Source organism: Parasteatoda tepidariorum, chromosome 8 (genome assembly GCF_982258835.1).
Source record: "Parasteatoda tepidariorum strain Cologne lab strain chromosome 8, Ptep-v5.0, whole genome shotgun sequence".
NCBI classification, from domain to species: domain Eukaryota; kingdom Metazoa; phylum Arthropoda; class Arachnida; order Araneae; family Theridiidae; genus Parasteatoda; species Parasteatoda tepidariorum.
In genome coordinates this window covers 42392050-42418645 of record NC_141762.1, presented here as the reverse complement: position 1 = coordinate 42418645, position 26596 = coordinate 42392050, and the positions used below count along the sequence as shown (strand labels likewise).

Genomic DNA, 26596 nt, shown 5'->3' with positions numbered 1-26596 from the left:
TAGCATGGCAGTTATCATGAAGTATTTCTTAAAATTTCGATATATAAGAATTATCTAAGCAATTTGAAAACTAAACATTATATTTATTTCAACATTTTAAAATTTGTTTGCCATAAATAAGAAATAAATATGTTGCCTTTCGAAAACTAAACAAAAATTCAATAAAAAAATTTAAAAAAATTAATTTATTGATTTATTTTGCCAATTAACGAATAAGATAAACGGAATCTCAGTTTACCAAGGTTTCGGTCGCTTTTGCTATATAGGATGAATCTGGTTTTTGATAATAGAGATCAACTTAGAGAGGTGATCAATTTACCACAAGATCAATTTACCAATCAATTTACCTACCGTCAAGAAGGCCAACTTGACGTTGCCTTGTTTTCATAATAGAGCGACATTTTAACAGATAGCCAGAAAATCATTCTAAGGGATGGTGATAGCCTTTGTTTTATTTTTCAGGAATGTTGAACACTGAATAATTTTAAATAACATTGTTAGAGCCGTGGTGGCTTAGGGCAGTGTTTCCCAAAGTGTGGTACGCGTACCCCCAGGGGTACGGGAACAGTTTAGAGGGGGTACGCGTTCGTATGCGAAATATCTTGGAACAGACGAAATTTTCAAAAAATTTCATTTAAAAACAAAGCTAGCCAGGAAAATTTACGATTACATATTTTTATATTGCCTATTTTTTGCAGCGTTAACAGTTAATAATTAGTGGTGTCAACAGCCAGTTGTGATTTTTAACTTTTGTGCAATTTTTTTATAGTAAAAAATACATTCATTTTTTATTGGTGGTACACAGCGTTACGAAAAATTTAGAAAAGGGTACACAAAAGTCATAAGTTTGGCAAACACTGGCTTAGGGGATAGAGCGCTCACCTCCGTATGAGGTAAACCGAGTTCGAATCACAGCAATGGTTGGTCAATATGAATCCCTCACCCGGCTCGCACCGACCACAGTGCTGACGTAAAATATCCTCAGACGGATCACATGGTAGACGGATCACGAGTTAGAGTCCTCTTGCCGTCAGGCAAACAGTAGGAGGTTTTCCTCTCCATGTAAAGCAAATGATAGTTAGTTCCATTAAAAAGTCCTCAAGAAAGGCAAATTTCCCTCAATACTTGATCCAGGAGTTCCCTTGTTTTCTGGATTGGGTTCACAATTACAAGGTTACGGAGTTGAATATTGATAGTCGTAAGCCCGAAATTGGGTCGGTTGTTCAATGGCGGTTATATAATAAAATAGAATAATTTATAAATATTAGTAAATGATGATCATATTATTTAACTATCAATATATTTTTAAATTTTCCTGCAATATTTAGAAAGACTTTTTGTAATAGTTAGAAAATTCGGCAATAAACTCGTTTCTAACGTTTCATCAGTATTTGATTATTATTTTCAAATCAGAGGTGTAAAATCGGTATAAATAACATTTAATGTCATTTTCTCAATTCGCATTATCAAAAATCAAATTAAGTTCAATATGCAAAAAGATATATTTTATTCTTAATCAACTGAGCAAACTTAATCAGCTAATGCCGCTTGTAAAATGCATCAACAAGTTAGTTCATTTTCGAATTCGTTATTTTTAATTTCTTATCGACTAGACAGGCTTTCAAGTTAATTTCCCTCAGGACTAAGATCACGAAGAGAACCGACCTACTGAAAGTACATTCAGTATAACCACTGAAAACGTTACTTTTTAATAACATAAGTTCAGATTTCGCATTAAAAAAAAATTCCGCACTGTTACATCAAATCCAGTGTTAAGTAATAATGTTTTTTTTACGCTATATTGTGCTGTAAATCTTCTCACCTGTGTAATCCTCACGAGTCAAACAATATGTTCTTACAACATTCTTAAAACTTTATATTGAATGGTTACTTCGTGAAGAAAATATCAATGACCTCATCTCAATCCGGCTGATACTGTTTTTCTTGACACTAACTTATGTGGTTTTTCTTTCCACTCAATGCAAATGAGGTTAGTTTCCCTTAATGTTCTCCACAAAATTGAATTCTTATCTGATACTTAACTCAGGAGTTCTCGTCTTCTGAGTTGGCATCAAAAATCGAAGTTAAGCCTTAAAAAATCATAAATCTACTATGTAGAAGGCTTTCAAGATTAAGTAATATTAAAAGGATAGATTGCGCCAATGAATTGCTCATTATAAATTTAACTGATTAATCAGATTCATGATTAAATTTTACAGCTTTAGATATTTAGGTTTTTTTTATTTTATTTAGCGGCGTAAAATGATCCGAATTTTTATAACGATTTAAGTCTAACTAACATAATAGCCCCCATTATTCTCATCAAGCAACATTGGTGCGGTTCTCACCCTTTTTCATTTTTTTTAAAATTTTTAAATGGCGCACTAAGAAAAAATAAATAGTCAAAACAACCGGAATTTTTTAAAATTTACCGTGTATGTCTTTATGATCTCGTTTTACCGAAGCGCTTTTGTAATGGTTATGGCAAAATAGTGCTTTATATGTGATAAAATTTGGAAAATGTGGTAAAATTTGATAATTTAATCATGATACCTTAGAGTTACTACATGACATAAAAGCCATTTATTCGATTAAATTTAATACGGACTCTAATTTTGAATACCAGAATTTCCGATAAATTATTACCATATGAGAAAAAAATTACCAAATTAATGAATAAAATCCCGTATATTTTGATTTTTATTGTACACAATCATGGTTATTTTTTAACAAGAAGTGCCATTTCCATATAGTACCTACTGTTACTTTATCAGATTTTTTTTACATGCGTGAAAACTTCCTTTCCTAGTATAATTTCCTACGCATTTGGTAAATTTTAGACTCGTGTTTGAAAATTTACGTAACAAAATGAATCCATTTCTGTCCATATATGTTTATCGCTTTCTATCAGAAGCATTGTCTTTTTCTTTTAAATACAGTAATACTGATCAACTATTTTTTTTTTTTTTAAATTTTTAGTTATTTTTTTAAAATTTTCTCCTGACTTCTTGAACTTTCCTTTTGACTTTCGTCCCAATCTCATTTTTATTTCTGACTTAAATAATCCATTTGCATATTCAAAGGATTATTACAGATCTGGTTTTTAGTGCAAAAATTTGTAGCAGTTTTCTAAACAAAAAAGTAACTTTTTTTAATTTATGGTTTAAAATCGATCAATACCATCACAAATTAGACTCACGACAAGGACGGTGTGCTGGTACTTTTTGCCGTAAAATCCTTTTCAACAGACACATTTAAAAATACAACAAATCTGATACACCGCGATTTTTACAGTAATAATTACCGTAAAATCACTGAATCACTCTAATTAAATGAATGTTACTTTAAAGAATTATGGGATAATATTTTGCGATAAAATAGATTTTATGGCTGAGGCACCCAAAGTATCGGCACTTTATACCGTAATTTGAACCGGAATTTCTTACAGTGAGTGATTTTAAATTACACATTCCGACCTTACGATAATGTTATTCTGGATCATCAATATCATCATTATTTTGAATTAAAATTATCCCCTCTGTAAAAAAATAAAAATACTACTGGAAAAAAAATCTTTTAACTTGTTATGCTTTTATTCATTTTTGAACTGATAAAAATTTTGCATCTAATTACTAAATAATGAACGAATAATCTAGAGAATAGCTTTCAGATGTTAGCATTTCTTCAGAAGTTTTTTTTTTTAATATTTAGCTTTTTGAAACAAGAATATTTATTTTCCCACAACCTTTTATTATTTTTCCCCCGGCTTTTCTTTCTGCAGTTCTGATGAAAGGTCTAAAAATGACTCATATGCTTGTTTTCCAATCTTTCCTCGAACTTATCTTAGGCCCGATACTATATTATTCGATTGGTCATTCTCCCTATAAAGGTCAAATGATGTTTGCCTTCTCGAATAGCAAGATAATGTCAACAGGGTGAAAGGCATCAGTGGGTAACATTTAACATTGATTACCAGATGTTGAGGAAGGAATTCGGTTTTTGTTTAACATGAGTAGCTCATGATTATTTGAGCAATGACAGATATAAGATAACAGATATCACGCGCAAAGAAGTGCATTATTTGAATTTGCTCCGTCTGAGAAGATAATCTCTTAAATAGAGAATAATAAAAGTTGAGACGCCTGACAACTGAAAGTAAAAAAATAAAAATTATATTTTTGATGTATTGGAACAAATCTAAAAATAAAAATGTGCTTTAAAAATTTTATTAGGTATAGGGAATAACTTTTATGTATTTTTAGTAGATTTAGATGTGTTTCTCGTAAAAGCAAAATTAATGCTAGGACGTTTTATTTTTAGTTTAATAAACGTGTTTTTCAAAATTATTTTGAAAAATTGTAAAAATTCTGCAGTGGTTTTATTTTTTAAATGTTATTACGATTTCTATAATTACTGGGCAAATATTTTAACCATTTTGTATAATAATTTAACACTAACGTAAAAATATTTATTCTTAAATATTTATTTATTTATAAGCTTGTTCAAATTAAAAAAGCTTTAAACTATAACCAATTGAAATTTTTTGATAAAATTAAACGGGTTTTGAGAGTCCAAGTTTGTTTACAATCTCAAGATTATAACAATAAATAAACTTTGTTGAAACATTTGTTGAAACCTTCAAAAAAATTAATAGATACAAGCAAATTACTTACATCTTTGTCTTTTTCATCTTTTTCCTCTAGTTTAATAGTCTCCACTTTGATTGGTTCTGTGTCATTTTCAGCAATTTTATTTGGCAGCTAAATATAAATAACAGAATTTCATTTATATAAATTTAAAGCAATAGAGAAATCAAAAAAATTATGGAAAACAAAGAAAGGATTATTACAGGTCACTAAAATTTATTTGAAACACAAAATATTGTACTGAGTGTAATTTCTGACCTTAAAGCAAAAATTCTTTTTATTTAATTTATATTATAATTTATAAATTTAAAAAAACATAATAAGTGTCTTAAATATATATTTCGTAGCTATATGTTTAGTAAAGTTTTCTTTAAATTCTTTAGCCCAAAGAACAACTGAAAAGTAAAAAGAAACGTACGGGGGTTTTATGCATACTATTCACATTACTACAGATTACGTAGTATTTTGTAAAAAATTATAATCTCTTAAAACACTGTCAACATACATCTGTTTTATATTAGGACTTTAAAATAAAATAAATACAACAGATTTCTAAAATATATATTTCATAGCATATGTTTAATAAAATTTTCAGTAAATTCTTAGCCCTAAAAATTGAAAAGGAAAATGACACATACGTGGTTTATGATATTCTCTGTAATTTTTTGCAGTTTACGTATTATTCTATAAAAAAGTTATAACTACTAAAACCAACGTTAACATAATGTCTCGCTATTGATTCTCAAATATAAAATTTGAAATGAATTCGTTTACAAGTTTGGAAAGGACATTATAAACGATTTCAGAAAGAGAGAGGATTCGTCTTTCGCAATACTTAAATGAATGAACAAAACATTTTATTTTATAAAATTTTCTAAACTTTTTATTCTTCAGTTTTATAAATTACATTTTTTTTTAAAAAAAAGCTGTGTTGCGGTTAAAAAAATTCTAACTTCGAATTCTTAGGACAGTATAGTAGAAAACACATTATGAAAACACATATTGAAGAAGGCAAGATCATTGACCTAAGGATTGTTCGGATAAGGATATAAATAACTCGTAAATATAAATTTGTTGTTTTTCAATGATTTTTCTAATCCCTAACCCCATAATTTGTCAACAGATGAAATGTTTTGGAAAGAGAAAATTAATACATTAAATCGATAAAATAGATTTTGCTTTTAAACATTTCAATAATTAATAAATTGAATATTATATTGTAAAATGCAAACTTAAATTTAAAAATATTCTTAAAAAATGAGTTAGACGAATTATTTTAGGTTTCGCAAGTATATGAGGCCCAATTCTAAAGTAACCATACGTCCTCAAATCTTGAGGACAGTCCTAGAATTTCAATAATTGCTGATAAAAACTTTCAAATTTGTTCTAGCGTGTATTCGTTCAATTCTAGCTTTCGTATTTCTGCAAGTTTCTACAGAGTATAATTTGAAAGAAATTTCTCCTTCGTGCACAATTTTCTCAGCTATACGATGCATCTGAAATTCTCAGTCAAGTAATTCGCACGCTATGCAGAAAAGTTAATCATAGCATGCTTTGCTAGTACATTGTATGCTATCCTATCCCCTAAATTGTCTCGATGGGTTTATTGTGATTCCGCAGAAAACATACATTAAGCAACAAGAATTACGGACAATTCAACTGTCCCTGATTTTTAATTTGTAACTTTACTTAAACGATAAGATGGCGTCGAGATAAAAAAAAAATTCAAAAAATAAACAGACAAATAAAAATGCTAACTAATTTGACTGTTACGACTCAAACGTTCAAGGGTATTACAATTATATTTAATAAAGTATAAAAGCATCTTTATCCAGCTAAAACTATTTTATCTTGTTAGTTTTATAAATATAATTTAACTTCCACTCGCACAAACGTTCTACAACATTCACTTCTAATTAAGTCTCTAAATGCCAACTGAGTGGGCTCTCCCAAATATGAAGATTTTCAAATTATTACTAATTATTAAAGAGACTGGGATATTATTCAAGGCTAATGATCAGACACTCAGCGCAAAATTCTCTTTATTACTCCACATCTGCGCTATTTAAATAGAGTGAAAAGAGTTTTTTTTAAACTAGGTAATATAAAAATAATACAAAAAGAGAACAAAAGAGAAAAAAAAAAAACATAACATACATCTTCAGTGGACGGAACATCGCCAGCTGTTTTGTCATTTTCCTCTCTGGCTTCAGGTGCAGCTTCTGAAAATAGAACTCAAGTTAATATCTAGTTAAAATTAAACACACAATAAAATAAAATAGAATCTAGAATCGATTATATAATACTGTAAAAATTGCAAATATTACTGTAAAAATTATAGTATATCAGATTTTTTGTTACGTAAAATTTTACAGTAAAAATGGATTTTGTGGTAAAAGTACTGACACCCTGAGTGCCAGCTAATGTATAGGAAAAGGTAACTTTATTCAGCTGAATTCCTATAGATCTAAGCCTTTAAGGAACGTTTTCTAAGAATTGACAATCCCAAAGCTGTATATATTTTCTAGCAATAAAAAAACAATTTAAGGCATATAGGATAGAATTTTAGGCTGATGATTTAAATAAAAAATTACTCCCATTCAATAAGAATTTTCATTTTTTCTAATGCTTTTACAAAAAATAGTGTTTAGTAAAAAAAAAATGGATAAGCGACGTGTATGTTTTGTGCGAAAAAAATTGTTAATTCGAAAGTAAAAGTTGTACACATCGGCAAAACCACGATAATTTATTGTAAAAACTTCTTTCGAAAAAAAAATTTAATACTTTCAAGAGTTGAAAATATTTTTATGAATATACTTAAATAAGGATACACAGAATTTTACAAATAAATGGGAACACGGAGAAAATTACACAAAAAATATTTTTAAATATGTAGATAGGACAGTCGGGGCCAATCATCATGATTTAATCATATGCAAACAGCAACGCTTTATGGTGTTATAATTTCTACTCAGATAAGCTTAGCAATCACGGGCAGATAATTTCTTTCATCAACTGATAAAAAAAAGAACAAAATTCATACTTTTGAGCCGTTTACCTAAACGGCGAGTCAATAGCCCATTTGAAAAGTTACAGCACCTAATAGGGAACTGTACACTGAAATTATGTGAAAAAAATTAAGATCATTATTTTTAAAAAAAATCAAAGACCATAAATAATAGTTAGAAAAAATCAAAACTTTCTCTTCAAAAAAATTTAATTTTTCCACAAATTAACTTGAACCGACTGAGTAAAAATATTTAAGAAACGTAACTAAACTATGTATGAGTAAATACATAAATACAGCTTTAATTTAACTGGATGTGAAATAAAAAATAAACAAATGATATCTTTCATATTCTTATTAAACAAAATATCTTAGAAGTTATTAAAACACTCAGGGAACACCTGTGTTTTTCAAACACACGCATATACAAATACGAGTTTTTAAGAAGAAGAAAAAAAACTTTCACTTCCACTTTCTTTCATACAAGCATAATATTTTTCAGCTTGAGGGTACGATGCTGAAAACAGCTGCCGCCATTCACGATGTATCTAATTTCAGTTTAGCATTCCCATCTTCTTAAATCATCAACTTGGCGACCTCACACTTTTTTTTATATCGCTGACTTGGAACAAAACGTCTGTGAAATGTCACAACGATGTCCTTTGATGTATCCAGCTTATGCTATTTCTTCATTCATTATATCGCTTTTTTTATCATTTTATTTTTTTAAGGTTCGGGCTTGTTTACTCTAAAACCAGATGGCTGTTAAAAGGCAAATATATGATAAAAATGTTTAATAATAATAATTGAAAAAAATAAATGGTTTAATGAATTATATGGTAAAATAAATACTGGTAAACTAAATGAATGTCTTAATTTCTGAAGATTTTACAGGTCAGTAAGACTGTAGAGACATGTTAATATTTTCGTTTCTTAATTTCTGAAGCTATTACAGGTCATTAAGGCTGTAGAGACTTGTTAATGTTTTTATTTCTTAACTTCTGAAGCTGTTACTGGTTAGTTAGACCATAGAGAAATATTATCGTTTCTATTTCTTGATTTCTGAAACTGTTACAGGTCACTGTCATTAAGGCTGTAGAGACTTGTTAATGTTTTTATTTCTTAACTTCTGAAGCTGTTACTGGTTAGTTAGACCATAGAGAAATATTATCGTTTCTATTTCTTGATTTCTGAAACTGTTACAGGTCACTAAGACTGTAGAGGCATATTAATGTTTCCATTTCTTAACTTCTGAAGCTGTCACTGGTCAGTTAGACGGTAGAGAAATATTAATTTTTCCATTTCTTAATTTCTGAAGCTGTGTCAGGTCAGTAAGACAGAGGCATGTTAATGTTTCCATTTCTTAACTTCTGAAGCTGTTACTGGTCAGTTAGACCGTAGAGTAATATTAATGTTTTTATTTCTTAATTTCTGAAGCCATTAGCCTATAAGATTGTAAAGATATAATATAATGTTTTAATTTCTTAATTTAAAGAGCTATTACAGGTCAGTAAGACTCTACTTATTATTATTCTCATGTTTTAATTTATGAAGCTATTACCTCTCAGTAAGAATGTAAAGATATATTATAATGTCTTCATTTCTTAATATCTAAATCTCTTACAGATCAGTTAAACTGTAGAGACATATCAATTTTTCCTTTTTTTTTCATTTCTGAAGCTGTTACTGGTCATTAAGATTGAAGAAACATCTTACTTTTTTTCATTTCCTAATTTCTGAAGCTATTACAGGTCAGTAAGACAGTAAAGACATCTGATAGGGCAACGACGAAATGCAATAGTAGAATTTTGCTTTCAAGAGCACTGTAAAAAAATGAATTCTCTAAACTCACAAAATGCTCTTCGTTATTGGGGGACTGTTTCCATGGAAAATATCCAAGCGAGAATATCGCTTAAGTGAGGAAATTACTATTACTCCTTGTTTGATACAATAATACTTAAAATAATTTAGCTTAATTAAACATAACGGCTTAAGACCTTATGATTGGGATATAAAACATGTAACGAAGGTGGCATGAATGAATAGGCAATCAAATTGCGAGGAATTGGAAAACTCGCTTGATTACCGAGAGCACCTACAGTATCACGATATTCAATACAAACGGTATTAAAATTCGATTAAAATTGCTAGAGAATTCTTTAAATGCATTGAAATGACATTCCAGTGAGGAAGCAATTCAGTCCTATATCAGAGAGTTGAAAAAAGATCACGCAATACCGTGATGAAATGACAAAATAAAATAAAAATTACTGATTACTTTTTTGGTAATTTTAACAACGAAATGCATAATTTTTCTGCTAAATTTAGCATTCTTCATTGGTAAGGATCGCAGTTTCTTAATAAAAAGATTTTAGTAAAATATAATAATGAGACAAAACTTAACTAAAACAATATTATTCCAAAGAGTAAAAATTAAATAATTACTACACTGCACTGTTAAAAATGTTTGATCAGATGAAGGTACTGGCACTCAAGGTGACGGTACTTTTTGCCACAAATTCCATTTTTATCGTGAAATTTTACGGAACAAAAAAATCTAATATAACGTAATTTTTACAGTAATAATTTCTGTCAATGAATCACAGTACTTAAATATATAATATAAGAATTACGATATAAAATTTTACGGTAAAAATGGATTTTGCGGATGATACAACCAGGGTGCCAGTAATTTTTATCTTAATTTAATTTGGAATTTTTTTAAACTGTAATAACATAGAAAATCAAATCAATATTATAACAATGTGCTTGTTTTTCTTCAAAAATTTTTTCCGTTAATTTAATTTTTTAAGAAGAAAATATTTTTGTAAAATGAAATCAAAAGGCAAATTAATCAAGTAGTTAATATGAAGCTACAATTTCTTCAGAGTATTTTGGTAGTTAATTCCGCAAATAAAACTAAGTGGAATATTGTAATCTATAATAGAAGGTTTTCAGGTAAATCTCATAACTAGTAGTATAGCAGGTAAAATTATCCTTATTTTATATTAAGGTCATAGTAGAAAAATGTTTCCGTTCAAAATTAACCGTAATATAAATTTTGAGCCGATTAAACTTTACATGAAAGTGGCAACTTATTTAAATTTTATCCATGATGTAGTTATTTTTCATTCAACTTTAGTGCACTGTACAATAAGGCGCATATTTATCCTGTATCACATATATTCCCTATCTCTTTAACAGAAATATAAATCTTGATCTAAAATTAAAATCGAATTTCACTTTCGAAGAAAATTTAATTTATATAAAAATGTATAAAGAACTCATTCATTTCTGTAACTTAAAAAAATACTATTATTATAGCCAAAAATAAATGCTGAAAATAAGGTTTAATTTTGTGACAATTTTCCAAAAGAAATATCAGTTAAATAAAATACAATGAAAATTCATATTTGTAGCATTTTTTGTTGCTACCTTTAATAACCAAAATACATTTATTTCAAATGAACATACAAAAAAATAAATATATAAAAAATAAAATCGATTTAGACAAAATACATAAAAATAATCATTGAGAGGCATAAGTTTTCTGACATTTATCGTTTTTCGGGCAAAGAGCATTTATTGATCAAATGCTATTTATATCGACGGGAAGATATGAATTAAACAGTAATGGGGATAAACAAAAAGAAGCTGTTTGAAAAATAATACCTCGTTATCTAATTACAAAAAGAACTTTAAATGATTACTACTTTTAATGTTTAAAAAAATGCTCATTTAAATTACTATGTAAGGAACATGAGAGCTATTAACATTCATAAAAGTGGATGGAACTTGCAAATTTCATTATGAAGCGAAATACATTTATTTCAGGAGAATAATATTTATGTGGGAGAAATAATTGTAAAATATTAGAGTGTTCGGAAAGTAATTTCATTTTTCCCCAATCGACGATTTATTTGTATTTTTTGACAGTCAACTTCACACTTAATTCGCATAAGCATTATTTATTTTGACAGCTGATATAAAACTTGCTGGTGAAAATTTTTGATTGCTAAAGTTTTTAGTTAATTTCGAGCAATTTTGATGTTAAAGATGCACTATATTCTGGAAGGCCTATTGAAGATGATTAAGACACAAATCTCAAAGCTTGACTTATAGGTTCCTAATGTTTTACAGAAAGAAACTTATGCCGTTGCTTTGACGCTTAGGACTTACAGAACATTGCATCTCAAACGTCAAGAAAAATATGCATTTTTGAAACGTATCATCACTGAGGATGAAAAATTGATTCTCTACAACAATGTTCTAGTCTCGACGAAATGTTTTAGCAGGTAAAACTTTTACTTCAAATGAGGTAAAAAATCATCTGGATCAGTTTTTAGCCAACAAAGGACAACAATTTTATGATCACGAAATCATGCTACTGTCATAAATGTTGCAAAAAGTATCGAACCACAATAAACAAAATATAGTACACCAAAATGTTTATTCACTGGAAGAAAATCAATGAAATTACTTTCCAAAGAATAAAATAATATATTAATTGCTAAAAAGTAATAATTATCGATATGATCGAAAAGATGTACTATTAGCTTCAAGCTTCTGTTGCGCTCTCAAGATTAAAATTCTCACTTTTGATGAGTCAGTAATCTTGAGAGCTGTAATTCATAATTTTGAAAATCGTTTCGTGACGAAACGCGAACTCTCAAATAAATAACGAAAAGGTTTCCTCAACTCGGAATTTTATCGTAGTGCATTGTGGAACATCGATAACTAGAATGACGAAATTAGAATGAAGACTAGACGATCCAAACTAGATTGACGAAATATTTCTTTGCTCTTGACGAAATTAGTTTCTTCGAAGTAGTGAGTACAGTTATTTAGTCACTTTCATAAAATGTTCGCTTATATCAGGAAACGCTTTCGTCAAAAACGAAAAGATTTTAGTAAAATTTGAATATCCATTTTTTACAGTGTGTTTTTTTATGTGAGATAAATATTTATTATAGCAAACAAGACTGGTGAATGTATAAGATTTTGAGGTAATTTACTCAAGCATCAAGAAGAAAATGAACATTTTCTAGAAGAAGAGGAGTGACCAGACAATGTCATAAGACCATTTCTTATATTAGACTACAATCATATTTACAATTCCCATTTTCTATTAAGAATAAATTCACATTTTTATTCTATGCATATGTATAATAAATTAGCCTCTACATTTTTCAGAGGATTAATAAACAGACCCCAGTTTGAAACACAAAAAATATAACAATTTATCTCATTTCAATTTGAAAATGATAATTTGCAAGTGAAGCAAAAACTAAATTTTTTCATAAAACTATTCATTTTCAAAATCATAATATTAAATTTCTATTAAACTTTCTGTCTTGGAATAAAAACACATCGATACACTTTCTTAATATTTATTTGTTGAAGTGCAATTAATCTGCAAGTTGTGCAAAATCTATTTTTGATATTTCAAGCAGATATTAGGTAGTTCGGGGGGGGGGTACTGCTTTAATACTATATATTATTTTATTACTTTTATATCACGTAATTTTTCCCGTGTAAAATAAAACACATTAATGGGATTTATAAAATTCTATTGATCACTACATTACGTTTTTAAAATTTTATTTAAAGCTATATTACTGCATACGTAGTGTCAATATTTATTTAAAGGCACTAAATTTTAAAATAACTTGAAAAATGAACTACTGTATTTTAAAACAGCTAAACCACATCACTCCCTTTTTGATCGTATATTAACTTTCAGTTTTTCAAGCTTTTTATAATTTTTAAATAACAACATATTTTTTGCGGTGACTTCAAAGGATAAAGTTAAAAATATCAGTTTCAACGGCATCGTAAATTCTACCAATTATATTTGTTCGTACGTTTACTAATAAAATAAATTATCAACAGTGATTTAAAATCCAAGTTTATTAACAGAGCTTATTTTCGGAAACTTATAAAACGCCGATTTCCTCATTATTTTTTCTGAATCATACAATTTTTTTATAATTAGCTCGTTAGCTTTTTAAACACTAAATAATTAAAAAGCATAAATAATCAGATTCATTTAATCTGCTGCTTATTGAAATGACATATTTTGCTGTAGCACTATGATTTTATTTTATTTAATCATTGTAGAATGAGAAATATCTACACGGAGTAAAACTATCTGATAAAATAAATTGCACGGTATTAACATTTCTAATAAAAAAAATAAGTAAATAAAGAAAACATAATTCTGGTAATAAAACCAAAGTAGCCGGTATTTAAAACATTGATTTGGTAATTTTTCGTCAGTCCTTATTACTACATATTTAGTAACATTACAAAACTGAAAAGTAAATTTAACAGAATAAATAGTTTTTATGCCATGCTCGAAAGTATCATGATGAAATTAAAAGATTTTACTACGTTTTCCGTTTTCTACCAAACAACATGGTAATAAATCATATTTTATTGTTAACTTTGCCAAAAACTTCGGTAAAAATTATTGCGTTTCTTGATGTTCACATAGAGCCAGAAATACGGTAAACTTTACTAGATTCTGATATTTTTTACCATACTTTTTTTTTCTCAGTGTACTAAAAAAGTTAATATTTATATTTGTATAAGTGCAAAGTATTTTATGAATAAATGAAGATCTTAAAATATAAATTGTACTAAATATGGTGTTTAAAATGGCACGAAGTGTAATTGTTTCACATTTGAATTACTTTAAAATGCGTTTTCAAAAAATATTTCAACTTTACATTTAATGAATGCATCCCAAATACCCGCCTATTTAAAAAAAACATTTAATGACATAACTTAAAGACATTATAATAGTTTAAAGTCAAAGTAATTCATGAAGTTTTTTTAACTATTTATTTTGTCTCTTACGAGCTTCAAAAAAACTTAAAAATATACTCAGAACTGACTTCAGATCGTTACATAATTTCATGTGAATAATTTAATTTTTAACTTAACATTATACATTCTAATATCATCAACTTCTTCACAAAAAGAAAGACAATCACTGCCAGAAAACAATGCAGATTTTATGTATCTATTTAATTAATTTCCTACACTTTTCATAAAGAGACTTATTATATGACCTACCTATTAGATGTTAAATAAAATGGGTGTTTTCCAATCATTTTAACATTTGATCAGAAATTTTATCCTTTTTAAAAGCAACTATCCTGTAAAAAGTATCGGCACTTAGGGTGAATCATCCATAAAATCCATTTTTCATTAAATCCGTTTTTATTGTAAAATATCATGCCTGTAAAAATTACGGAATATCATATTTTCTGTTCCTTGACAAAAGTAACAGCCCCGTGAGTGCCGATACCGTAATTTGACCAGAATTTTTAACAGTGTACAACTAAACGTTATGTATTAGGGGAATCGGAAAGTATTATTATATTACAAATAATATTTAGAAATTTCAGCGAATTTTAACTTAATGTTATTTATTCGGTGGATTAATATTTTTTTTAAATATTCATCGATGGCGCTATAATTTATCTAATAAGAATATTATTATTTAAACTGTATTGTTTTATGCAGACATGTTTTCAATAGCTTTTTTACAGTTTTTTTAAAAAAAATATATGAAGCAGTTAAATTACAATAGTAAATGTAATTTATTCTATAATTCAAATATATTTAAGAAAAATAAATAAAAACATCACATCATAACAGAATGATTATCACAATAACTAAGAATATAAACACTTTTTGACCAGAATATGAGTTTGTTATTATGTAATAAAAATGTTCCATAATTATAAAACATGTGTGAAAGTTTTCATAATTAAATATTTTTGTTAAAAAAAAGGTAGTGTTTTTCAAATTTTATTTTTGAGATAACTCAAAATAATACATTAAATATTGCAAAAGAGCTAACTTATATTTGTCACAAAGTACGATGAACTAACATTAAATGTAGTAAAAGAGCTCGAAGTACGATGAACTAATGTAATAGGTTTCTACATTTTGTCAACGTTTACATAAAATTTTATTAAATAATATAATTGGAATATAAACTATGAATCAAATGCTTTAGAATGTATGACATTTTTTTAAATTGTACATTATTTACAACTTTAAATTAATGAACATTAAAAAAACTATTCTACATAAAAAAATGCAAAAAGTGCATAGTTAGAAAACGACTTACACTGAAAACTATTTGAAGCTGAATTATTTTATCTCAACAACATGTCTCAAACAATTACGAAAAATCTTTATTCCGAGCAAATAATTTAATTTTCAAAACTATAAATATATGGTTTCTTTCAAAACTTTCAAAAACGTGAGAAAATCTTTTCGTATCCAAATCACGGTTTTTTTTAACCTCTACAAGAGATTCTTTCTCTAGAAAAATATGAACAATCAACAATAAGAATCATAAGCATATGTTTACAAACCAAAAGCAAACGAGAAATAGAAATACAATTTCTTTATGAAGACTTTAAAAATTTATTATGCAATAAATTCTTCACCTGCGAAGAAACAAATGGCTTAAACTACATCCTATTTGGAAATATTTTGCCAAGCTTCTTAGCAAAACAGTATGATGTTAAATTACCATTGTTAACACCTACTTATTTAAATGAAAAGCATGCAGTGTCTTTTATCACTTAGATAAATACAAATGTATTTAAGTTTTGCTTATTTTAACGACACTCTAAAATGTAATATTTTAACTGCATTTAAACTACATACTAATCAACTTTAATCAAAGTTTAGCATTGTTTTACATAAGGTTAATAGTTAAATGTTTAAGCAATACCTAAAACATTAAAGACATAAACAGTAGCTTTATTATCTACTTTTAAAAGTGTCTTTGTGTGTAGTAAACGTACGGATAGAGTAATTATTACAATTTTTCTTCTTTTTTTTACATCCCACCATTTTTGTTAAGAAACTAATTTGAGTAATATATATCTATGGCTTCAAAAAAATTTAATTATTGGCTATTCTAAAATGTTAATCATAACAATATTTAAATGAAATATGAAAATGCGTAAATAAAAAAATACCCTGCGACATTCGACTTTAAATTGCGAACGCACAATGATGTAGGCGACAACTTATGCAGTTATGCGCTATTTACGATGGACTATAGCAACAACTTCCGTGTAAAAAGTTGGGCTTTAAAAACTTCAATAATAATACAGTTTAACATGACTTGTATGCATATAGTTGCATTTGCATAATTTTTTGTTATTTTTTGCTTCTAAATATAACTTAAAATAATAAAAAAATATAAAAAAATTGTATGCACTCAGATCAGATAAATGCATGCATATATTGAAATATGTTTTCAAGTGATTATCAGTTTTACTAACCGAAATGAATATTAACATTTGTATGCAAACGTTTAGTAAAATCATGTTTTTTTTCAGTGTTACATTTTCATAACTTTTTTATAGTGTAATCTTCCCTGAATTTCTGCAAAAGTAGTTCCTTTCTACTCCAATTATATACAAAACATATCCGTTATGATATGAAACTTCCAGTAATAAGCAATGATATATTTTTGCGTCTTTTTCTAAACAACAACTCATACATTCTAAGAAAAAAAAGCATTTTTCTGCACTCTTTGTATATAATAAAACTCATAACTAAATTTTATTAAAGTTAAACTGAATTTCCTATACAGTGGACATAAATTTTGAAGCAAGATTATCGGAAATATAATGTTAAAACATATTAATGATGAAAACATAAATATGCTTAGTTCATTATGAACAAATTATTTTTTATCGTTTGATGAAATATTTCCAGTTATATCATTCATGAAAGGATCGGGCTTCTATATTTTCTTTTAAATCATATCGTGCATATATTAGCCAAGGAGAGTATCGTTCGTTAAAACATATACTGAATACTGTTTTGTAGAAATACTTAGTCTAAGCAAAAAGAAAAATTGCAAGCATAATTTAATAATTAATCATTATTAAAAAGCAAACTTAATATGCATTTGTAAGGGTTGTAAAAAAATGAGAAAACTCATACAGAATTGTATAGGTCTTACTATTTTATTCATAGTTTAGCCAATTAACACTTTCTAAAGTTAGCTAATTAAAAAATTCAGAAATGCAAAGGTGTTATTAATTTATTGATAGATAAGCCAATTATCACTTTCTAAAGTTAGCTTATAAAAAATTCAAAAATGTACACAAGACTTTATAATAATTTATCATTTTTAAAAGGTAAACTAAGAGAAAAATCTTGCAAAGTCTACAAATAAAAGTGAAGTGTAAAAATGTATTACTATTTGTGAATGATTTTTTTCCTCATACATTGAAGAATAAACTGTTTATAATATCTCACTGCTTTTAGCTTATCAAAATAAAATGTGAAAATAGATACATAATTGAACAGAAGTTATAAGATAAACTTAATTTAACTATTAGTTTAACTATTAGTTAAACTATTGTTATAAAGATAATCAAAGCAAAATCTAAAATTGCATACATATCTGTATAGAATGTTTATCAATCAATGAAGTAAAACTCCGCATGATTTTATAAATTTTTCAGTTTAATCAAAATAAAATGCGAAAATATACTTTTTATTAGAATGTAAATGTAGTTAACTGCCTTGTTGCAAATTTAATTGAAGCAAAATTTAAAACTGTATAACATATCGTTAAAGAAAATACTGAACATGATTTTTAAAGCAAGCTAATATTATAAAAAGCTAATATTGGTATTTGAAAAAGAGTTTATAACTTATTAATCGATAAAATGAGAATAACATTGCGGAGATAATTAATATGAATTTACTTTTTCAAACATATTTGTATAGAATATTTATCATTCAATGAAGAATATACTGAAAGAATGATTTTGTAAACTAAGCTAACGTACAAAAAAACCAGCAAATTATTGTTTATTATTTATTAATACTAAAATTAAAAATGATCTTGCAAAGATAACAAGTAAAAATTTACTTTTGTAATGAATCTATAGAACATTAATCATTCATTGAAAGATATATAAAAGATGATTTGTAAAGTAAGCTAATGTAAAAAAATATGCAAGCATTTGTATTTGCATAGCAGTTTATTACTTATCAATAGATGAATCAAGAATATTGTAAAGAAGACTTGTAAAAATTTACTTTTTTAATGTATCTGTAGAGAATATTTATCATTCATTGAAAAATATACTGGTCATAATTATATAAAGTGAGCTAATGGTAAAAAATAAGCAAACATTTGTCTTTGCGCAAGAGTTTATCTATTAATAGATAAGAGAAGCATCTTGTACAGTTAACTAATAAAAATTTAATTTTTAAAAAAACAAGATAATCTCACTTTCATCTATAACGTAAGATCCATACTGAAACACAGACGACACACACCCCATGATCCCAAATAGATCCTGCACATCCGGAAAAAGAGTTTTAAAAGAGAGATCACAACTTCCACATTAATTTCGCCTCACCAAGTCTTATCCAAAAAATGAATATCAAGCAGTAATACAAGTCCGATAGTCGAATAGAAACACGAAATCAACACTTTCAAGTCAAAAAAATTAAAATAATAATAAAATAATAAAAAAAAGAAATACTCGTCACATGGCTCTTTGGGAACACGAAGATGTAGATGCTATTTTCTCCCCCCGGTTACTACAAACTTCGTCAAAGTCGAGAAGAAAAAAAATACAACTCAACTCATCCTGATTTGTCTGATATTTGCGTTCAAACTCCGCCTACAGAAAGAAACGTCAGTCTTATTTTTCCCTCTTCTTTATCTATTCCAAGACTTCTTGGAGGACGTCTTAGGGTAGACTATTTCTACAACAGCATACGGAAAGATGGGGGTTTACCAAGAACATTATGGAATAGATTTGCTAACGGGACTGCTAACTTCCTGTCGGAGAGCGGCATCTCTCATATCCATTTCCTCATTATTACGAATGTTGATAGTACGCTGAACTCCAATTTAATTAATTTCAGCGAGTGTTATTTATCACAAATGTTTGTTTTTGGCCAGTCACGACAATATTAATGTAATATTACTACGAAAAGATTGAGAGGAGACCGAAATTAGATTATACATATTTTTTCATTAACCCCTCACAGAACATATTTATTTAGATGTTGCTTTTAAGGATATGTCCACTTATGTATCTTAATTAAGAGAAATAAAGATGGTCATGTACTCCCTTACTGAAAAATCAAAAGAGTTAAAAATCATAATATAAATGCGGGTCTTGATATTTAATAAGCTAAAATTTTGAATTAACTTGAACTTTTCAATGCTAAACTATAGAATGCTCCATACCCTGTTCGTTTTGCTCACCAGCCTACTTTATTGATGTACAATCACGTGGGCAATAAGAAAGGCTTAAAGAGAAACACATCAAAATTATCAATTTCTAAGAAAAAGCTAAAAAATTCAATTTCGCCATTTGTTTATCACATACGCAAGCTGATAGTACATACGAATCACGTTAATTTATTGAAATTGAAATTAAATAAATAAAATAGTCAAATATAAATACATTTATAAGAGTTGTAAAAAAAAAGAAAAAGAAATTCCATTTGCGATCCTTCCCTAACTCCCGAAAAAATGTTCTAGGGTCGACTTTAATCGCATTTTGAAAAATGTTTGGCAATTGTTATCAATAAATATCTAAATTTATTTAAATATAAAGATAAATTAGAGTCAAAAATGATTGCAACAGCACGTGAGACGCGCTAATTTTCAGATGAAATACCAAATTAGTATTGTGATGTGAGTTAATGAGAATAATTAAATTTAAATACATTTAAATTATGAAAACGTGAGAAAGTTATTTATATCTACTACAAATTTAATATTTAAATGGATTTCGATGAGCGAAAGAAATAAAAAAAAGAAAGAAAAAGTAAAAATAAAATTAAATAAACACAGATAACGATATCTTTATGTGGAGGAGAAAAGTTTTTGTAAATAATATCTAAGAGAAGGAAGAGTTTCAAAATTACTGGAAAATGATAACGACATTATGGATAGTTCTATGTGCGATAAATCACCTGTTAATATGTCTACTATGTAGTTATTAAGCGTATTCTTAGGGGTCTAGGGAAAATTTAAATATGATACTCGCCTAAAATGTATTAAGTGATCGTGGAAATTCGTTAACACTATTATCCAAATCCCATGGGAGCCTTATACTTACTCGAACGAGTAATTAATATAATAATATATTTGCACTGTTATCACTTGAATAGGCTTGGTTTGTAAGCGATTCAATATCATAATTAATAGAAAAAATTAACTAAATTTATTGAATTAATTAATTGTAATTAAAAAACAATTATTAGAATCATTATTCATAATTATACTTATTGGACTAATTACTTAAAAAAATGCAAAAACGAATATCTTAGGAGTAATTGGCTGTAATCATAGTTTGGAATTACATGAATCAATTATCTTTAAAAATTTCTTAAAAGGTCAAACTTCACACTAGATAAATATGTGATTCATAAAATATATTAATCTGTACATTTAATTAAAGATGTATCGGGTACCTCATCAATCACCCAGTATCCAGCATATATGGTGAAATACTACTACCCCACAACTATATATAGATACTCAAAAGCTCTAATCTGTCTGAAGTTTCATATACAAATAGATATTAAGATTGGAAAATAATTTATGAAAAATTCATGCCTATTTTTAAGAAGGAACTATTTATAAAATAGTTTAAACAATGAAAATTCTTAAATATTTGAGGTTACTAAAAAAATGGTGGCTTAAAAAACTAATTTTAATTCTTAATTATTCATCTTCACATTTTTTTTCTGTGCCGCTGCACTGTACAAAATTCTGGATCAAACCATGATAAAAAGTGCTGGCATCCTTAAAATTCATTTCACAGTAAAATCAATTTTTACAGTAAATTTTTATACGATAATTTTTGCAGTAATATTTTTTAATTACAGTGATTCAGTGCTTTTGCAATAAATATTACTACAATAATTACGGTACATCAAATTTTTTGTTCTATAAAATTTTATGGTAAAAATGGATTTTATAGTAAAAAGTATTAGCACCGTGAGTGTCAATTCTTTTTAATGTAATTCAATGCAGAATTATTTACAGTGTACAGAAATATTAGTAAAATGTTAATGCTTCTTTGCAACATAAAAATCTTAAGTAAACAAAGAAAAAAATGATGCGTTTTCCTACCAAAAACAAGGAATTAGTCAGTTAGAAAGCATAATTTATTTTATATTAGAGCAAAAAAGTTAGACATTTAATAAATTCTTCTGAAAACATATTTATTGCACTTGTAATTGGTATAAATCTCAAGTCATATAAATTATTACCAATATTTAATATTAGCTTTAATGATGTATGTTGCAAATATTTCAAATATTTTTCTCCCGAGTGCTTTATGTCTTAGCAATAATGACCACTTAAAAAAGACATAAATAGAAAACTTATCTTTTTTTATTTATATAATGTAATTTCTTATCAATAAAAAACAAGGTCATTTGTTGGATGCAAGCAAGTTTTTTCATTTCCATAATGCCTTCAACACAAAAAATGTGTTTAATTAATCATGCTTCAGTTTAGACATTTTCTCAGTCGAAACAATTATTTTTATGAATGTTAATTATTAAAATAATGTGTCATCGCATACAAAATTTATTAATTTTTCACATTAAAACTAATATTTTAAGAAATGACATTGAAAAAAAATTTTTAAGATTTTTTTCTTTAAAAAAAAGCAAGGTTTTTTTAATCACTTCTTTAGTCTTAGCTTGTTTTCCAATTGTAAGCAGTTTTTGATTAAAATTTCCAACTCGAATCTGGGTAAATAAATTCGTTCACACTGTAAAAAGTTCCGGATCGAATTACGGTATAAAGTACTGGCACTTAGGGTGCATCATTTTTATCCTAAAATATTATAACGTAATTTCTACAGTAATATCTATTTAATTAGAGTGATTCAGTGTTACTGTAAAATTACAGTACATCAGACTTTTTGTCCCGTAACTTGTCTCGGATTTCATGATAAAAAATAGCGGCACCCTGAGTTCCCGTAATTTTTACCGTAATTTGATTCGGAAATTTTTCCAGAGCTAGCATATAAATTGAATTAAATTTTTATAAATCAAATGTTTCAAGGGGGTGTATATAGAATTACGAGAGTAATATTTTGTGATAAAATTAAATTTCTGTAAAAACAATACACAAAGGGGTATTTTTTTAAACCCTATATGCTTTTCTGTATCACATTGGTACACCTTCATAAGTAGAATAAACGGCAGAGATGATAAAACAGAGATAATGTAATTCAGCGTCGCACTAAAAAGATTAATATACAGTTTTCAAAGTAAAAATGTTATATTGACACTAGGACTAAGTGATAAATCGATGCATCGGAAAAAATATCGATTATATACAATCATCGCCGATCCGATGCTTCGATTGGCAATTTTACGATGCATCGGAAATTGGGATTTACTGAGATGAGTACGATATTTCCTGATATATCATTAACATCGATGTCTACACGCATTGATTGTTTCCGACAGTGAATCGAGGTCTGCAAGCTCGCGTCAAGAGTAATTTCCTCCCTATGTGTGCAGTGATAGCTGTGGCGATGATCGTTATCTTTCCCCGATTTTTTTACATCATGACTCATGGTTTTGTTGACATGATGAATCCAAATGTGATTGAGAATCTAAGTGTTGTGCAAATCCTGAGTTTGTGCAAATTCTGTTGATTTTCTTCAATCAATCCAGCTGTTTAATGTTTTTAACCGCTATTTTGCAGACATCCATGTCTTTAAGTATTGAGAAATAATTATTTAAAAAATACATCGTTTATTATGTTTTTTAAATGCAATTTATCAGTACTAAATATAAAACATTATTACACAGAAACATTACGATGCATCAAAATATCGCTATGTTAGCGGGACGATACATCTCGATGCCAAAATCTTAGCATCGCCCAGTCCAAATTGACAGTAATTGTTAGAAATATTAAAGTTAAGTTGATGATTTCGAAACTTTTGAAAAATATGGTACGGCAACAAGATCATTAACAATAGAGCTTTTATGTTTTTGATAACGTGAACACTATATTTTTCAAATATTCGGAACTTTTAAATTTCAATTTTCGAACACTTGCTGCCAATATAACATTTCTCGTTTAAGCTAAATATTTATCTATTTAGTGTGACGTCGATCACTTCAATTTTTATCCTCCGTGCCATTTATCCTATTGATGAAGGTGAACCAATATGATACCGAAACAGGTATAGGTTTAAAAAAAATTACCATTTTTGATTTGTAAACTTGTTTTAAATGAAAATTTTATCACAAATGAGTACTTTCGTAATTTTATATACATCCTGTAAAACATTTGATTTAGAAAAATTTAATTCAATTTGTATGCTTAACTTCAATAATACTTGAAAATAACATTTTCACTGGAAAAAAATTCGGATTGAGCACATTAGTATTCAGTCAGCGAGGTTAGCTATCCGAAGAGAACTGCTACGAAGAAAGCAGTTCCGGAGTTTGGTAAGCGTATCGAGTAGATCGATGACTCCTAGTTAAAAATTAATTTGTTAATTTAGAAAAGAAACGGTATTGAATAATAATAAAGCAAACCGATTTCAACCGTCAGGTGATCATATCAAGTAGATCGATGACTCCTTGATAAAAATTAATTTCGAAAAGAAACGGTATTGAACTAAGTAAACCGATTTCAACCGCGAGAAATAAAAAAAAAAAATATAAAAAAAAATTAAAGAAAAAAAAACTTTTTTTACATTTACAAAAATAAAAATATATCCTTTTCTACGGGTTAAAGGACTAAATTTGAATTATTACGCATCAACCATGCTTAAGAATATTTAGAAAAGAACTCTGCTTCATAAAAGTAAGAAGTACCACTTGAAACTCTTAAATACATGCCAGAAGCGTTGTAAAAAGTTGAGAAGGAAAGCGTGTTCTAAAATTAGACGACTGGAGCTTAGGAACAAAAATTCCAATGCCGTTATCTTGCTGTTGTTTACTTGGCGGCAACCAGAGCAAAACTACTATTAGGACATTCGCATCAAAAAGGAAACTTGGGGTTATCAAAACAATAGAAAAATCAAAACAATAGAAAAAGGCGGAAGTTTAAATTTTAAGCTTGTTCAAACGTGAACAAAATTAAATTACACTGGAATTGACTAGTGTTTCGCGAGAATAATTGCAAGAGAATTCTTAAGATCAGTTATAAATTTATTATGAAAATGGGAACTGTAAAGTGGCTGACTTGTTTGAAAATCGGTGCTAGTTATATCTGTATTATTAGTCTAAAAATGATAAATACTCACTAAAAAAAGTATGGTCAAAACTACCAGAATATAGTAAAATTTACCATGTTTCTGATTCTATGAGAACGTCAAAAAACTCGGTAACTTATACCGAAGCGCTTTAGTTATGATTTTAGTAAAAGTAACAATGAAACATAATTTTATAATATGTGGTAAAATACGATAAATGTGGAAAAAATTGGTATTTTATCATGATACCTTAGAGCATGGCGTGAAAACCACTTATTCCGTTAAATTTACTTTTAAAATTTATATTTTTAACTAAATGTGTGGTAATAAGAACTATAATTTCGTAAACCTTAATTTCCGGTAAACCGTTATCAAATGAATGGTTTAAATACGATATATTTCGGTTTTGTTGAACACAACTATTGTTTGATAGTTTTTTTTTAACAGAAATGTCATTACCGTACAGTATGGTAGTTTAATTTTATTTTTTTCTCTGTCTATAACGATGATGTATTAATTCATTTTAATTAGTTTAAAATATTTTTGTTGTTTTCTAAAAGGATTCATTGTTGAGGCTAAGAAATAGTTTTTTTTTTTTTTTTGTACTTTTTCAAAGCCGCGAGCAAATAAATTCAATATTTCTATTTTATTATATTTGGGAACATCAATAATGCTTTGTGTTTAAAAGAAAAAAATATATTAAAAATAATTGAATTTACTTGTGCCCGGTTAACGAAAAGCGCCATTTTTTAAAGAAATAGTTTTAAATGTTTAATTCGTATAATTCAGAAAGTAACTATAAAAGTTTTTATAAAAAGTAGAGTTGTTCGATTATACAAACAAAGCCTTTAATTGATGTTACTTCGTTATCCATAGCTAAAAAAAGGTTTGGTTAAAAATATTAATCTAACACAATTCTGTAAAACGACCCTTAAACTGTGTTTAAGGATAAAAATAAAAAAATTAAATAAATGTCTAATATAATAATATACTCTATTACGTGATAATAAATAAGGTATACCACTATGATTAAAAACTGCGGCAAAACTCGATTAAATTAGTAATTCTGAGAAATGACCCCAAAATAAAAATTGGAGATAAAAGTAATAAATAAATGTATTCCCAAAACTGATTCATTCCTACAAAAACTCTGTAAAATTTTAGTTTAATCTAGTTATAATGTAATTCAGACGTAACTAAAATAACTCTAAAAAAATATATCGAAACAACATTTGACGACAAAGGTTTTAAATAATATATTCCCCAAAACGATTTATAACATAAAAGACTCAAATAAGTTTTATTTTAATTTAGTAATTCTGAAAACTATATTCAAAATAAAGCACTAATTAAATACATTCACAAGTAAAAGAAAATAACTCGGTAAAGCTCTAGTCTAATCTAGTAATAATAAAATTGAAATCGACACTGAAAAAAAATGTATAGTCAAAACTACCATTATTGTGTTTCTGAATCTATGAGAACAACAAAAAATTTGGCAAAATAAAATATGGTTTCAAAATATGTGATAAAATTTGGTGAATATGGTACAATTTGGCAATTTCATCAAGATACCTTAGTAGTGCATGGCATTAAAATCCTTAATTCGGTTAAATTTACTTTTCAACTTTGTATTTTTAACTGAATGTTTGGTATAAATAGCGTTCAAGTCA

General features: G+C 27.5%; 1 protein-coding gene and 1 long non-coding RNA gene across 13 annotated transcripts in view; one reads left to right on the top strand and one right to left on the bottom strand.

The window, feature by feature from the left end:
- The window catches only part of LOC139425711 (uncharacterized), a 79102-nt gene that overhangs the window by 11849 nt on the left and 40657 nt on the right, over positions 1-26596 (top strand). The gene's annotated exons all lie outside the window — the stretch shown is intronic.
- The window catches only part of LOC107456769 (uncharacterized), an 86156-nt gene that overhangs the window by 26219 nt on the left and 33341 nt on the right, over positions 1-26596 (bottom strand). For 4 of the 12 annotated variants that reach the window (XM_071181457.2, XM_016074742.4, XM_016074727.4 and 1 more), the window contains exons 2-3: positions 6804-6868; positions 4674-4760 (exon numbers count right to left, since the gene is read on the bottom strand). In XM_071181457.2, the coding sequence (XP_071037558.2) occupies positions 4674-4760; positions 6804-6868 (152 nt within the window). Of the gene's footprint in view, positions 1-4673; positions 4761-6803; positions 6869-18949; positions 19398-26596 lie in introns of those variants that run through there. The other 8 variants (XM_071181456.2, XM_016074718.4, XM_016074749.4 and 5 more) reach the window with 5 other exon arrangements.